Source organism: Helianthus annuus, chromosome 11, assembly GCF_002127325.2.
Source record: "Helianthus annuus cultivar XRQ/B chromosome 11, HanXRQr2.0-SUNRISE, whole genome shotgun sequence".
Taxonomy (NCBI): domain Eukaryota; kingdom Viridiplantae; phylum Streptophyta; class Magnoliopsida; order Asterales; family Asteraceae; genus Helianthus; species Helianthus annuus.
Genome location: NC_035443.2, coordinates 129282197 through 129297783, shown reverse-complemented (window position 1 = coordinate 129297783; position 15587 = coordinate 129282197). Strand labels below are relative to the sequence as shown.

The window sequence follows — 15587 nt, the reverse complement described above, 5'->3', positions numbered from 1 at the left end:
GTGCATGGGTACCGACACAATGTCGTAAACATGAGGGGGGGGGGGTGGTTTGGTTTAGTTTTTTTTTTTTATAAAGTATTAGTTTTTATAAAAATAAATGATCTAACACACTAAAGCAATGTTATAATATGTCCAACTAGCTCACTAGACTTATTGTTTCCTTGTTCGGTTGATGGACTTGGTTCCGGTTTCGGACCAGGTCCAATACCGTCATTTAAATTAATTATGTAAATTTGTTCATACAAATATCTTATGATATTTTTATTTTCCAGATTTATTAATTAGTTTTTCCGGACTAGTAACTTGTTAGTTTGGACAGAGTTCCTGTACCAGCTTTGTTGTCGGGTAGGTACCGAACTCGTTGTGTAGCCTTAAATAATAATATTTATATATGGATTTGTGTGTTGTTTTTAATAACCCCAATATTATTTATAATAAATAATATTTATTTTTGGATTTTTCGGACAATTGTTGTATTGCTCTGCAAAGTGTCGTACACCTCTGAAGAATCGCAGAGTTAATCTGCGGATCGGACAATTTAATGTTTATATAGCCTTTTTAGAAGTATTAATCATAAGTTACTTCTAACTAATGTTTTCATGTAATATTTGAAGTGGACATAGCTTCATGTCTCTTTTTTGCCATGTCGGGCTTAGGGCTGTAAACGAGCCGACTCGAGCCGACTCGGGCTATACCACGACTAGTCCTGGCATAAATAGTGTGTTCACATTTCTACTAGTTTGTTTAGGAAATAGTTTATATTATTTCGCAATGAGCGAACTCGAAATCCTTTCACGATATAATTTTTGTATAGTCCTAGGCTTTTAAGACTTAATTAAATAAAATCAAGTCAAATATGCGAAAATAAATAACGTAATAGTTGTTTAGGTTGTACAGAATTACTGGTATTTTGCCGAGTGTCACAATACGTTTGTTGTGGAACAAGGCTCAGAAGATTCAACCGGGGTCTGTTCCATTTATCTTTGTATTTTGTTAATGTAGTTGGGTCGTAATTAGTTTCTCGCTCCATTGAGGACAATGAAGGAAATAGGTGTTGGGAGGGGAGACTAGCGTCTAGTGTGTCTTAGTCGTGTCAGTTATGTCGTAAAAACTTGAATAAAAGATTTATTTTTTTTTTTTGAAAAGATCAAAAATCCAAAAAAATTAAAAAAATAGAAAATGTATGGAGAAAGTTTTTGGAGCAAATGGAAAATAATAGGTATAATTGGATCGTTAGCATTTGATTTTTATATATATGAGATAATAAATGGCCGGTCACACATCTAACTTAGGATATGTGGGTAGGCCCAGCCAGTTGAAAGGTTTCTTAGAATCGATATAATATACCTTATATTAGGAATCTTATGGGTTCTCGCCTTAGAAGCTGTGACAAAAACTGAAACTGTAGAGAGTATAAGAGATATGTTATAAATAAAAAGCTTATAAGTTTTTCCAATTAAATTCGCACACCTGGTTCTTTTTGTGAAAACAAATCCGAAACAGTGTGGCGCCCGAAAAAATATTCCATCCTTTCATTTGATCATATGTTGAAAAAAAGGGAACCAAGTCTATGGTATTGCCGCGGGGATGGTGACTCATGCGGTACATACCCTCTAGGTGAAGATTATAAAAATATGTGAAGTTATGGCATTAACCATGGGGATGATGACTCATGTGGGGTATGTCCGCTAAACTGATCATAAGTAAAAGCATGTAAAGCTCACAATATCATCCATCTATCCATCAAAAGTTTAATCGGAATAGCATGAGAGTTTTTTATATAAGACGGTAGATTAATACCTTTTAACCTTATAAGCTTGAAACGGGATTAGGTGGCGTTGTAGTCTTCTGAGTGTGAGATCCATAGATAACTATAATTACTTGAACTTAAATGAATCATGAATAAGGGCTTGGAAACTGGCGGTTGTGTTTAAGTGGATCGTATACTTGCATTCTTGATTAACGTGTGATTTGATTTGTTAATAAAATAATCTAATATATTAGATGCCAATGTTTCTGATTATAATTTCATTGCAGATAATTTTTCCGGGACAAAAAAAATGTAAGTGTGGGGATGTGATGTTGGGTTAAAATAAGCATCGTTTATATTAATTAGTGCCGGTTGTTAGTTAGTTAAATATATTAAGGTGCTGTTTGTTTTTTCAGAGGTAAAACGTCTGCAGTCTGCGGACCACATCTGCAGACATCTGCAGCAGAAAAGCTGGACCAAACCTCTGCAGTCTGCAAGAAGAAGACTGTTTGTTTTTTTTTACAATTATAAACTAATCACACAATCTTTAATCAACTGATTCATCAAGTTGAACAAATAATCAAACAAACTAACAGTTATAAACAAAATTCAGAATTAAATTAACAAAATAATCAACCAATTCAGAATTAAATTAACAAAAATTCAGAATTAAATTAACAAAATAATCAACCAATTCAGAATTAAAATAACAAAAATTCAGAATTAAATTAACAAAATAATCAACCAATTCAGAATTAAATTAACAAAAACTCAGAACTAAATTAACAAAATTAAATTAACAAAGAGTTGAAAAAAAAATAAAACTTAAAACATACCTGATGGAGGTGGGCGTCGGCTGCCGTGGTGGAGAAGACGGCGGAGAAGGTGGGTGTCGGCTGGAGTGGAAGGAGTCGGCTGGAGTGGAGTCGCGATGGAGGTGGGTGTCGGCTGGAGTGGAGGGGCGGCGGAGGTGGAGGGCTGACGTCGAGGGTGAACGTGGGGGGCGGCAGAGGAGGCGGAGCAGGGTCGACTGAGAAGGTGGGGAGGGGGCGGTGGTGGAGGTCGTGGAGGAGGAGGTGGATGTGCGGCTGGAGAGGTTGAAGTTTGGATGGAGAAGGAACCTAGGGTTTAAAGATTTGTGTTTTGAAGAGTCTTGAAGAGGATTGAAGATGTAAGGCAACATCTGTACGAGGAAGAGCTTCTAAAGACCTTTTTTAATGAAATGTCTTCCAAAAAACAAACACGCTGCCGATATAAACGTCTGCGCGTGGTTTGCGTGAGGCAGATATAAGAGGCTTTGAAGTACTTTTCATAAAAAACAAACACCACCTAAGTCGTAGTGGTTTCTATGCTTATAATGTGTTTATGTTTTTGTGCTTAACAGGTCTTACAACAAGTTAATGAGAGTAACGAGCTGAAAAATGGGTTCGACAGGTTAACAAGGGACGCGAAACGAAAGAAACTCACCTGAGATCTTCAGGTGACACGCGACATGTGCCCAAGTAACTTCCATGACACGCTGGGCTTGGCTAAGTGACGTTGATTCGTTTTTTTTTGGAAGTCAGCATAGAAGATGGCCCCCGTAAAACACGGGGTGTTCATGGAACCTGCCGCGACACACGGCCGAGAAGGTTACGGGAATTTTCGTCTAACGTCCTTAAATAGGTTTTGAGATCATCACTTTTGGGATTCATTCATTCACAGCCGACATTCAGCAACCATAGAGACGAATTTCAGCAACCATAGAGACGGATTTCAGCAGTATTCATCATCCTTCAAACCATTCAAGCATGTTCGAGCAACACAGGATGACAACCGAAGCTGAACGAACAAGCATGCGCGGCTAAACCACTTGTGACTTCCGCCCGGACGAACGTTTACGCGGTTTGACATATTTATTTGTTTTTCTGATTCATAAAACTAGTATATCTTGACTTGTTTTGGTTTATTGATAAACATTTATTGTATTTGAATTATTTGTCGTTTTATCAAGCGTATTGGCAACATACTTGCGTTGTTAGCGGGTTGGTAACTTGGTGGGTAGTTGATACAATTAAATAGATTGTTAGGTTGCATGGTGAGTGTAAAAACTATCCTTAACAATTAATCAAAATCAGTAATTCCAAGTCCATGTCTATGTGGTGTTTTGAATCAGTAAACGGATTTTTGTGTTAAAACGGGTATTCGGGATTCCGGGTGGAGGTTACTCTTTCTTAATCAGATAACACTTTTCGTAACAAATCGTGTTTTCTTTGCAAACAATTAGACAAACCCCCAATTTAGCTAATTTAGTTTAAATTAGATTCTGTGACGCTAACCACAAATTTCCCGTGGATACGATACCCTACTTACGCTATCTACGTAGTTTAATTAGGTTTTTGATTGACCCTTACAACAGTCATCACTAAGTAATAAGAAAGAGTCAATGCTGGATTACAGCCTCAAAACTATGCATAGTTTTTTATCCAACATAAATCATACATTATTAAAACTCGGGTGGTGTCTAGGTGTTGGAAAAATAGGTGAAAATAGCATTTTTCACAAATATAGGAAAATGATTTTTTCCTATTTTGGACTAGAAATAAATATAATAAAATGAGCGGGTTTTATATATTTATTTGTGGGTTTGTGTTCTATGTTGGAAGAGCTTCGCAACGAACTAAACCACGTCCAAAACGGAGCTAAGATGAATGAAATATCGATGCTCAAAGTTGGGTGTTTGGAACATTTAATGCTGAAACTAAAGGGAAAGTAGCACCTTGTCCGCACCCTAACTCGCTCTCGCTCTCGCTCGCGCTCGCGCGCGCGCGTGGGCGATGAGGCGCAATGTGGCGCTTTGATGGCGCACTTTGCACTTCGCATCGCCGTGAGCCGCTTAAGAGCCGCCTTTGTATTTTTGACCACGTGCGCGTGGTCGATCACAGGGGCTGCAAGGACCAAGTAGTGTGCGGGTTCGACGCGCGTGACGAGGCACGAGGGCGCGTGGTTGCGCATGGTGCATGGGTCCTATTGTGCGTGCGCGGCGCACCAGAGTGAGCCAATACGGCGCGACTGTGTGGCGTGTTCGTAGAGGCTCACAGGTGACGTGGCGCACGCGCGCATGGTCCTAAGTCATGGTGGCGCATGCGCGCATGGCAGTGAGCCAGTTGGAAGCACCGCGCATGAGTGTGCAGACCTGCGCGCGCAAGAACGCGCGCGTACCAGTGTCTCTTGCGCGCGCGCGCGCGCAGAAGCTTCTAGCATTGAATGACAGTGCAGTTTCAGTCCAGCTTCTTAACTGACGAGTTAATAGGCTTTGACTGAAAATTAAATGACGTATTAAATTGCATTGAAGACGTTTAATGCAATTTAAACCTCTCTTTAATTCGTTTTTGACTGTTTCAACATAGGAGATGTATAAATACAGCTCCATACCCACTGCAGAGATACACCAGCGACAACAGCTATATGCAAACAATTCTCTACACACTTCTGATTATCTTCTTCCTGCAAGTTTCAAGGTAACCTTCGGGTTGTAGGCGAACTCCGGCAGTACCGCTACTTCGGCTGTTGTACCCTGGGAAACAAAACGAGTACTCTTGGGAGACTCGGAATTTGTTTTAAGGGAAGCGTGTGTACACGTGCCTCAGCCTTCTTCTTCATCTAAGTTCTTGTATTTCATTTTATTTCAGTTGTAATTGTACTGTAATTTTCTGCTTTCTTATTTCTGTACTGTAATCAGTAAATTAAATTTGTTTGTTTTATTTAAATTACGCGAACGGTTCCTACAATCTTAAAACAAATTTTTAAAACCGTTCATGTAATCAAAACCATTCTACTTTTTGATTCAAACCAGTTTTGATTCACTCAGTTTGTGTTTTAAAAACATTTTTTTTTGTTTTCTTCTTCAAAGGAGCGACTTTGGTTGAAAACAATTTTGATTACTTCAGAATTGTCCTATAAATTTGCTAAAACTTTCTGAATTGGCATTCAAAGTTGGACTTAGAAGCCAATCAGTAAGTTCTAATTATTAAAATTTTCTGTTTTTGGTCTTCAAAGTTGGACTTAGAAGCCTAAACAGTAAATTTGTGGTAAAATTAAAATTTAATAGTTTATTTCTGGTTTTTGCGTAAATCAGAATTTTTGACTAAACTTTAAAATTTTAATTTTTCAGCATGTCGAACGAAAATGTCAACGTTAACAACACCACAAATGTTGTGACGGGAACCCCCCTCAACGCCACCACTGTGGGAGTATCCACAGTGGCCAATCACGCTGAACGACCCGGGAAGTTCTCGGGTCTACACTTTAAGCGGTGGCAGCAGAAGATGTTCTTCTACCTGACCACCATGAACCTTGCGAGGTTCTTAACTGAATCGGCTCCCCAACCTGCGGAAGGGGAGACCAGCGCTCAGGCTCTGAGCGCGGTAGAGGCTTTGAAGCACTCGGATTTTATTTGTCGAGGCTATGTGTTAAACGGGCTTTCGGATGCATTGTATAATGTGTACTGCAATGTCAAGACTTCCAAAGATCTTTGGGATGCCTTGGACAAGAAGTACAAAACGGAGGATGCTGGCACAAAGAAATTTGTGGTAGCCCTTTCTTGGATTTTAAAATGGTTGATTCTAAAACGGTTATGAATCAAGTCCAAGAATTCCAAATTATACTACATGACATCTTTGCGGAAGGCATGACACTTAGCGAGACATTCCAAGTGGAAGCAATGATTGAAAAGTTACCTCCTAGTTGGGTTGATTTTAAGAATTATCTTAAACACAAACGAAAGGAGATGACTATAGAGGACCTTATTGTTCGTCTTCGGATTGAAGAGGACAATAGAATTGCCCAAAAAGGCAGCATTGCGCAGACTAGTGCTAGCGCAAATCTGGTTGAGCATGGGCAATCCTCTAAGGGCAATAAGGGCAAGGGGGAAAAGGACAAAGGGAAAGCAAAGGCTAGCAAACTTGGACCGAAGAAAGGGGTTGTGAAAAAGAAACCTCAGACGTTCCAAGGGACTTGTTACAACTGTGACGAGCCGGGGCATCGGGCTAACCAATGCAAGAAACCAAAGCGTGAGCGTGCGCACATGGTGGATGAAGACAGAATGCCTTTGGTGGCAATGATTTTCGGCAAAAGCGCAATGATGGATGAGGTCAATACTGTGACCAACACTCCAAAAGGATGGTGGGTTGATACGGGCACGACCCGTCACGTTTGCGCAGACAAAAGCCTCTTTACCACCTTCAAGGCGCTTTATGGAGAAGAGAAGCTGTATATGGGAAATGCAGCCACCGCTGACATCATGGGTGAAGGAATGGTGATCTTGAAGTGGACTTCGGGGAAGGAGCTCACTCTAAGCAACGTGTTGTATGTCCTGGACTTGCGCAAGAATCTAGTCTCGGGATGGTTACTTAACAAGTTTGGATTTAATTTAGTTTTTGAGAGCGATCAATTTGTACTAACTAAACGAGGAATGTATGTAGGCAAGGGCTATGCCCAAAATGGTATGTTCAAATTGAATGTAATGGCTGTCAAGAACATGAATAAAATTGCTACTACTTCTACTTATATGCTTGAGTTTTCTGATTCGAATAAATGGCATGGTAGATTAGGTCACGTCAATTTTAATTCAATACGCCGTTTAATCAATTTAAATTGTATACCTACATTCCATATTGATTCACACTATAAATGTGAAACATGCGTTGAATCCAAACTTACAAGATCATCATCGAAATCGGTTGAACGAATAACCGAACCCCTTGATTTAATTCACACTGATATTTGTGATTTAAAAGCGGTACCCACAAGAGGTGGAAATAAGTACTTCATCACGTTTATTGACGATAGTACTAAATATTGCTATGTATATTTACTAAAAAGTAAAGATGAAGCAATAAGTAAATTTATCTTGTACAAAAATGAAGTTGAGAATCAACTTCAAAAGAAGATAAAAGCTTTGCGAAGCGATCGAGGAGGCGAATATGTTGCACCTTTTGCCGATTTATGCGCAAAAAGTGGCATTATACATGAGTGTACACCTCCTTATTCTCCACAATCAAATGGCGTGGCGGAACGAAAGAACCGTACATTGAAAGAAATGATGAACGCCATGTTGATAGGTTCTGGGGTGAGCCAGGAAATGTGGGGGGAAGCCATTCTCTCGGCTAATTATCTTTTGAACAAGATACCACTCAAAAAGAGAGAAGAAACTCCATATGAGTTATGGAAAAGGAAGAAACCTTCATACAAATACTTGAAAGTGTGGGGGTGCCTAGCAAAGGTGATTGTAACACCTCCTAAGGCTCTTAGGATAGGACCCAAAACTGTTGATTGCATATTTATTGGCTATGCGCATCAAAGTAGTGCACATCGCTTTCTTGTACATGAGTCCAAGAATCCTGATGTACACGTAAACACTATTATGGAGGTGAATCCTAACGTTGTGTCTTCCTTTGAAAATGTGTTTCCTTTGAGAAGACAAACACATGCAACGTCATCAACACCTAATTTTGAAGTAGGTGAAAGTTCATCTACACCAGTTGATGAGGTAGTTCATGATAAGACACATGAACGACCTGAGGTTGAAGAAAGTGATCGTAGGCGAAGCAAAAGGCCAAGGGTTGAAAAATCCTTCGGACCAGACTTCGTTAGCTATATGGTTGAGGGCGAGCCCAATGCATATCGCGAAGCGGTTTCCTCTTCAGAAGGACCTCAATGGAAAGAAGCATTAAGAAATGAAATAGATTCTATATTGCAAAATCATACTTGGGAGTTAGTAGATCTTCCACCTGGTTGCAAACCACTTGGATATTCAAAAGGAAGATGAAAACTGATGGAAGTATTGATAAGTACAAGGCTAGGTTGGTAAATAAAGGATTTAGACAAAAGGAAGGTCTAGATTACTTTGATGCCTACTTGCCTGTGATGCGCATAACCTCGATTAGATTGGTTCTTGCTATAGCGGCTTTAAGAAATTTGGAAGTTCACCAAATGGACGTTAAAACCGCATTTCTAAATGGCGATTTAGAAGAAGAGATTTACATGGAGCAACCTGAAGGTTTCTCCGCCCCAGGTCAAGAGGGTAAAGTATGTAAACTCGTCAAGTCTTTGTATGGCTTGAAGCAAGCACCAAAACAATGGCACCAAAAGTTTGATCATGTCATGATTGACAATGGTTTCAAAATAAATGAGTGCGACAAATGTGTTTATTTCAAAGACACAAATGAATGTTATGTGATTTTATGCCTTTATGTAGACGATATGCTTATCATTAGGAGTAATGATAAAATTATCAAAGCTACTAAAACCATGTTGAAAGCGAGATTTGACATGAAAGACATGGGTTTAGCTGATGTGATTCTTGGAGTAAAGATTATAAGAACCCAAGATGGTCTTGTGTTAAGTCAACCTCACTATGTGGATAAAATTCTTGAAAAATTCAACTCGGGAGACACGAGTGTAGCTTGAACTCCAGTTGATACCTCACAACATCTCAAGAAAAATAAAGGAGATGGAGTGGCTCAGTTAGAGTATTCAAGAATTAATGGCAGTCTAATGTATCTAATGACATGTACTAGACCCGACTTGGCTTACGCGGTGAATAGGCTAAGTAGATACACCAGCAATCCGTGCGCGGATCATTGGAAAGCTATCACGAGGGTGCTTAGATACATAAGATACACAAGAGATTATGGACTGCAATATACCCGAAAACCAGCAGTGATCGAAGGATACACTGATGCAAACTGGATATCGGATAATAAAGATTCCAAATCAACAAGTGGTTACGTGTTTACACTTGGAGGAGCTGCTATTGCTTGGAAGACTTCTAAGCAAACGGTCATAGCGAGATCCACGATGGAATCTGAATTTATCGCCTTGGATAAGCCAGGCGAGGAGGCGGAATGGCTACGTCAATTCGTGGAATACATTCCAAGATGGCCAAAGCCTTTGCCAGCCATATGTGTCCATTGTGATAGCCAATCAGCGATTGGTAGAGCTCAAAGCTTGATGTACAATGGAAGATCAAGGCATATGCGACGTAGACATAACACGGTACGACAACTACTCTCAACGGGTGTTATCACAATTGATTATGTGAGATCAAAGGATAACATTGCAGACCCGTTTACAAAAGGCTTAAGCAGAGAGTTAGTAGAAACGTCGTCAAGAGGAATGGGACTAAACCCGTGGTAAATGGGAATATGAGGGAAACCTAACTTAGTTGACTGGAGATCCCAAGATCTAAGTTCAATAGGACAACTTAATCATATTACCAAAACGGAGTCACTGTGGGGGAGTACCCCAAACTAAATAAAAGGTAGTTATATATACTTCCTAGTCCATTCCAATCAGTGACATTGAAGTGAGGCTAAGCATATTAAGGTTAACGATTTCGGGAAATCAAATAACCATGGTGCTTTTAATGATTCATGGGAATCACCTATGTTAGAGAGAAGTGGGGTCGCTTCAAATGGATTTGTGGGGTGCGCAAATCCTAGAGCTCTCGCAGAACCAGGCTAGTGTTCCAGGACCATAATAGGACACGACAATGAGGAGTTGGCCAAACCAGGGAGAGTATTGTGTGAAGTGTATTGTCGTTTACACAAATGGGGGTATTTTCAAGGACATCGCGTCTACACACCGCTAGTAAGCTAAGTGCGCTTCACAAAAGAAGGTTCAAAGTGACAACCTACCTATCTTGCAATACTCAACTGTCGAAGTTTATCGTTGAAAAGTGTAAGGAAAAGATCCATTTCCATACATGTGGGGGATTGTTGGAAATTTGATGAAAGTAGCATTTTTCATGTGGGGGATTGTTGGAAAAATAGGTGAAAATAGCATTTTTCACAAATATAGGAAAATGATTTTTTCCTATTTTGGACTAGAAATAAATATAATAAAATGAGCGGGTTTTATATATTTATTTGTGGGTTTGTGTTCTATGTTGGAAGAGCTTCGCAACGAACTAAACCACGTCCAAAACAGAGCTAAGATGAATGAGATATCGATGCTCAAAGTTGGGTGTTTGGAACATTCAATGCTGAAACTAAAGGGAAAGTAGCACCTTGTCCCACATCGCGATCGGAGGAGAGATGGAACTTAAATGGGTATTTAGGGTGGAACTCTCCATCCTTATTGTTTCATGGAAGCACACACTAGTGTCCTCGCGAAGGGTGCGGAGCACCCTAACTCGCACTCGCACACGCTCGCTCGCGCGCGTGCGCGCGTGGCGTGGGCGATGAGGCGCAATGTGGCGCACTTTGCACTTCGCACGCTCGCATCGCCGCGAGCCGCCTTTGTATTTTTGACCACATGCGCGTGGTCGATCACAGGGGCTGCAAGGAACAAGTAGTAACGTGCGGGTTCGACGCGCGTGACGTGGCAGTCCGCGCGCGAGTACAGGTGGCATGAGGGCGCGCGGTTGCTCATGGTGCATGGGTCCTGTTGTGCGTGTGCGGCGCACCAAAGTGAGCCAATACGGCGCGACTGTGTGGTGTGCTCGTAGAGGCTCACAGGTGACGTGGCGCACGCGCGCATGGTCCTAAGTCATGGTGGCGCATGCGCGCATGGTAGTGAGCCAGTTGGACGCACCGCGCATGAGCGTGCAGACCTGCGCGCACAAGGATGCGCGCGCGCGCGAAGAAGCTTACAGCATTGAATGACAGTGCAGTTTCAGTTCAGCTTCGTAACTGACGAGTTAATAGGCTTTGACTGTGAATTAAATGACGTATTAAATTGCATTGAAGACGTTTAATGCAATTTAAACCTCTCTTTAATTCGTTTTTGACTGTTTCAACCTAGGAGCTGTATAAATACAGCTCCATACCCACTGCAGAGATACACCAGCAACAACAGCTATATGCAAACAATTCTCTACACACTTCTGATTATCTTCTTCCTGCAAGTTTCAAGGTAACCTTCGGGTTGTAGGCGAACTCCGGCAATACCGCTGCTTCGGCTGTTGTACCCTGGGAAACAAAACGAGTACTCTTGGGAGACTCGGAATTTGTTTTAAGGGAAGCGTGTGTACACGTGCCGCAGCCTTCTTCTTCATCTAAGTTCTTGTATTTCATTTTATTTCAGTTGTAATTATACTGTAATTTTCTGCTTTCACATTTCTGTATTGTAATCAGTAAATTAAATTTGTTTGTTTTATTTAAATTACGCGAACGGTTCCTATACTAGGCATGGTATACATGATGTATTAAACAACCATGATGATGTATAGATCATTAGATCAGCATCCAGAGGAAATTAAATAAAAATTAGGTAACTTTATTCTTAAATTATATGAGATGATGAATCTGAAAACTAATATATTGCAAGTCGCTAGACTTTCAAAATATTAATGGAACAGGTAGTTAAGTTGCTAACATTTATTGTATTCTATATCTATTGGTGGGTGTTTATAACGATCAGTTGTATTTTTATATTTATCATTCTAGTTATTTCCATAAATTTTGGATCTTAAAGTTCCTTCAGTACCATTAAAAGAGAGTAATCTTGATTATATTCAACGCAATATTATTTTTTTAAATTATACAGAAAACTGCCTTTAAAGTCCTAACCAGCGAGAGCTTAACAAGAAATAAAAATGGATATCCATCTTCCCTTTTCTCTCCTTTTCTTTACCACCTTCATCTTCTTCTTCATTGTAATAATCACTAGGTTGAGAAGCATCAACTCACTTGATACAAAAAGAAACCATCCTCCACAGCCATGGAAGCTCCCTCTAGTTGGCCACATTCATCATCTCATAGGAGGGCTGCCCCATCATGCTCTTAGAAAAGTAGCCCACAAACTAGGACCCCTTGTTCGTCTACAGCTTGGCCAAGTCTCTGCCATCTTAATCTCGTCGCCATCGCTTGCAAAAGAGATCATGAAAACACACGATATCTCTTTCGCAAACCGACCCAAACTTCTCACTGTTCAGATCATTGGATACAACTGCCAAAACTTATCGTTTTCCCCTTATGGCGATTACTGGAAACAAATGCGGAAGATATGCATCTTGGAGCTTCTAAATGTAAGAAAAGTTCAATCATTTCGATCTATTCGTGAACAAGAGTCACGGAACCTCATTGAGTCCTTAGCTAGACAAAGATCAAAAACCGTCAAACTATCTGGCATGATTTTCAAGATGATTAACACGATCATAAGTAGATGTACTGTTGGGAGTAGATGCAAGGATCAAGCGATCCTTATTGCATCAATTCAAGACATTTCACAATTATCAGGTGGTTTTGATATTTCAGATCTATTTCCATCTATCACATTACTTCCTCTAATTACAGGCAAAACGAAAAAAATGATGAATATACGGAAAAAGATTGATGCTATTTTAGATAGCATCATCTTGGAGCACCAAGAACTTCGTGTCCCAGGACAAAGTAACAATGAGAATGAAGACCTTGTTGATGTATTATTGAGGCTTAAAGATGATGGTAGTCTTTTGTTTCCATTAACTTTTGACAACATCAAAGCAGTCATCTTGGTTAGTTTCATTTTAACCATGTTAACTTCTTCACAGTTCCTTTATCTTACAATCTTTATCTTACTATGGCACAGGATATGTTTGTAGCAGGCTCGGATACTTCCTCGGTGGTAATTGAATGGGCAATGTCAGAACTAATGAAGAATCCAAGGGTGATGAAGAAAGCACAAGACGAACTCAGGAAGGTACTCAAAGGAAGGACAATGATTCATGAGCCAGATCTTCAAGAACTAGACTACCTAAAACTAGTGATTAAAGAAACCTTAAGGTTGCATCCACCTCTTCCGTTTTTGTTACCTAGAGAGTGTCGGGAGAACTGTGAAATTGGTGGATACCATATACCTATCAAAACACAGGTTATACTAAACGTATGGATGCTTGGGCGCGATCCGGATTACTGGATTGACCCTGAAAGTTTCATACCAGAGAGATTTAGTGAGAGTTCAGTTAACATGATCGGTACAAATTTTGAATATCTACCATTTGGGGCTGGGAGAAGAATGTGTCCAGGCATGACGTTGGGTTTGGCTAATGTGGAGCTTCCTCTTGCGATGCTACTATACCACTTCGACTTGGAACTTCCAGATGGAGCAACATCTAAAGATTTGGACATGTCTGAATCTTTTGGAGTCACTGTCAAGCGAAAAAATGAGTTGCTCGTAGTTCCACATCCTTACGACGCAAATTATTGACGTTCGTGTGTTCTCACCTTGTATTGAAATCTTCTGTTTATTTTCCTCTTAGGTTGTCGGGATGTTACAACTATGTACTTGAAGGAATAATTCAAATATATATATGTGTGTGTGTATGCTTTAATTCTCACCATTTCCATAGTATAAGAAGCTAGAAAATTGCAATATTAAGTGATATTTAGGTGTAAAAAGATTGTTGTTTAAAAAAAATATATGAAGCCAAACAATTATCATAATTAAACTAGTGATTTTGGTGGAAAACACATAAATAAAACAACAATGTTGTTGAAATATTACATTTTCATAACAATTCAGTTGTTTTTCTATGAAGAATATAAAGGTGTTTAATGTATAATGATTCAATGATCCATTCCACTAACTATGAAACCCTATAAATAGTGTAAAGATACAAAACCTTAATTACTATCGGGTTTTACATATTTTTAACGGCAAATTTGGATCACTGACAGACCATTGCGGAACCACTCGACCATATCCATCTCCACTAGGCATAATGCCTACACACCAATTTAGAAGGAAACCCAATAAATATGGGAAAACCCCCCTTGTGGGAATCGAACCCAGGACCTATTGGTCCCAAAGTCTTATCACACACTCAAAATGCCACTAGGCTATAAAGCCATGAACGGGTTTTACATATGGGCTAGGATTTACACACTCGCAATAACAACTAATATAATAAATAAAGTTATCAATAGAACAATCTAACTTAAGAGGTTTATGTAATTCAATTCATGGGCCTTGGCACAGGATTGGTTGAGTATGAGGAGTTGCGTGGAAGCTGAAAAAGTGGAAGGGCTAATTAGTTACAACTATGGAGAATAAAAGATTTTTTTAACGTCCAACAAAGCCAAGCCAAGTCATCAATTTTAGGGGAAATTCATCGCCTGAAGGCCAGCATCGGTAAAACTCCTAGCTCGCACATGACATATTGTTAATAACGAGACTCCAACCGACGACCTCCCCTAATCCCTAGAGAAAATCATCCGGATACAGCTAGAACACCCCCTTTGATTAAGGGTATACAAGAATTAGCTCATCAATCAAGACACCATAATTCAGTTCCATCTTCGTTCTCACATTTATCAAAGCTCTCAATGATTATGAGTATAAAAGAATTAGCTCATCAATCAAGAAACCATAATTTAGTTCCCTCTTCGTTCTCACATTTCTCACACTACTAGAAAACTGCTACTATTCCTAAATCAATTTCCGACGTCGGAAATCCGTGGGTAAGAGCAATATTAGAATATATAAACTATACTTTACATTATAATCTTAGATATTAATTATATCAAAATTAGGAGGAAAGTCAACAGGTATTGTAACCGTCATTCCTTACAGTTACGTCGGTTCAGTTTAAGGGTTATATATGCCCATTCTCATGTAAACGTATTTGGTACTTTTAGTTGTATCCTATTTCTTTATTAAAATAAAACAGTTTCCTCCTTCGATCTCTACATATCACATGTTGTAATGTTATTAGAATTATGTTCTTGATATTCAATATGTGGTATCAAAGCATCAGGAAACGATTCTAGGGATTTCGAAACGCTGCGCAAACCGAAATATCAAGAATCAAATTCGAGTGACAATCTTAAAATCAAGAACAACGAATTGAAGAAATTAGGACCAAGAATCTGAT

At 39.5% G+C, this 15587-nt stretch overlaps 1 protein-coding gene across 1 annotated transcript; it reads left to right on the top strand.

Moving 5' to 3' along the window:
* Nucleotides 1-12329: 12329 nt before the first annotated feature.
* LOC110913768 (germacrene A hydroxylase) lies at nucleotides 12330-14025 on the top strand. Its single transcript, XM_022158586.2, has 2 exons — nucleotides 12330-13229; nucleotides 13304-14025. Exons 1-2 carry the CDS (start codon nucleotides 12330-12332, stop codon nucleotides 13919-13921), a joined length of 1518 nt encoding a protein of 505 aa, XP_022014278.1. The 3' UTR covers nucleotides 13922-14025.
* Nucleotides 14026-15587: the final 1562 nt, after the last annotated feature.

Bases quoted from the DNA above. Each gene is read 5' to 3' on its own strand.
- LOC110913768 (XM_022158586.2), top strand. From the start codon at position 12,330: ATGGATATCCATCTTCCCTTTTCTCTCCTTTTCTTTACCACCTTCATC. The intron at 13,230-13,303 runs GTTAGTTTCATT...ACTATGGCACAG, and splicing joins ACATCAAAGCAGTCATCTTG to GATATGTTTGTAGCAGGCTC.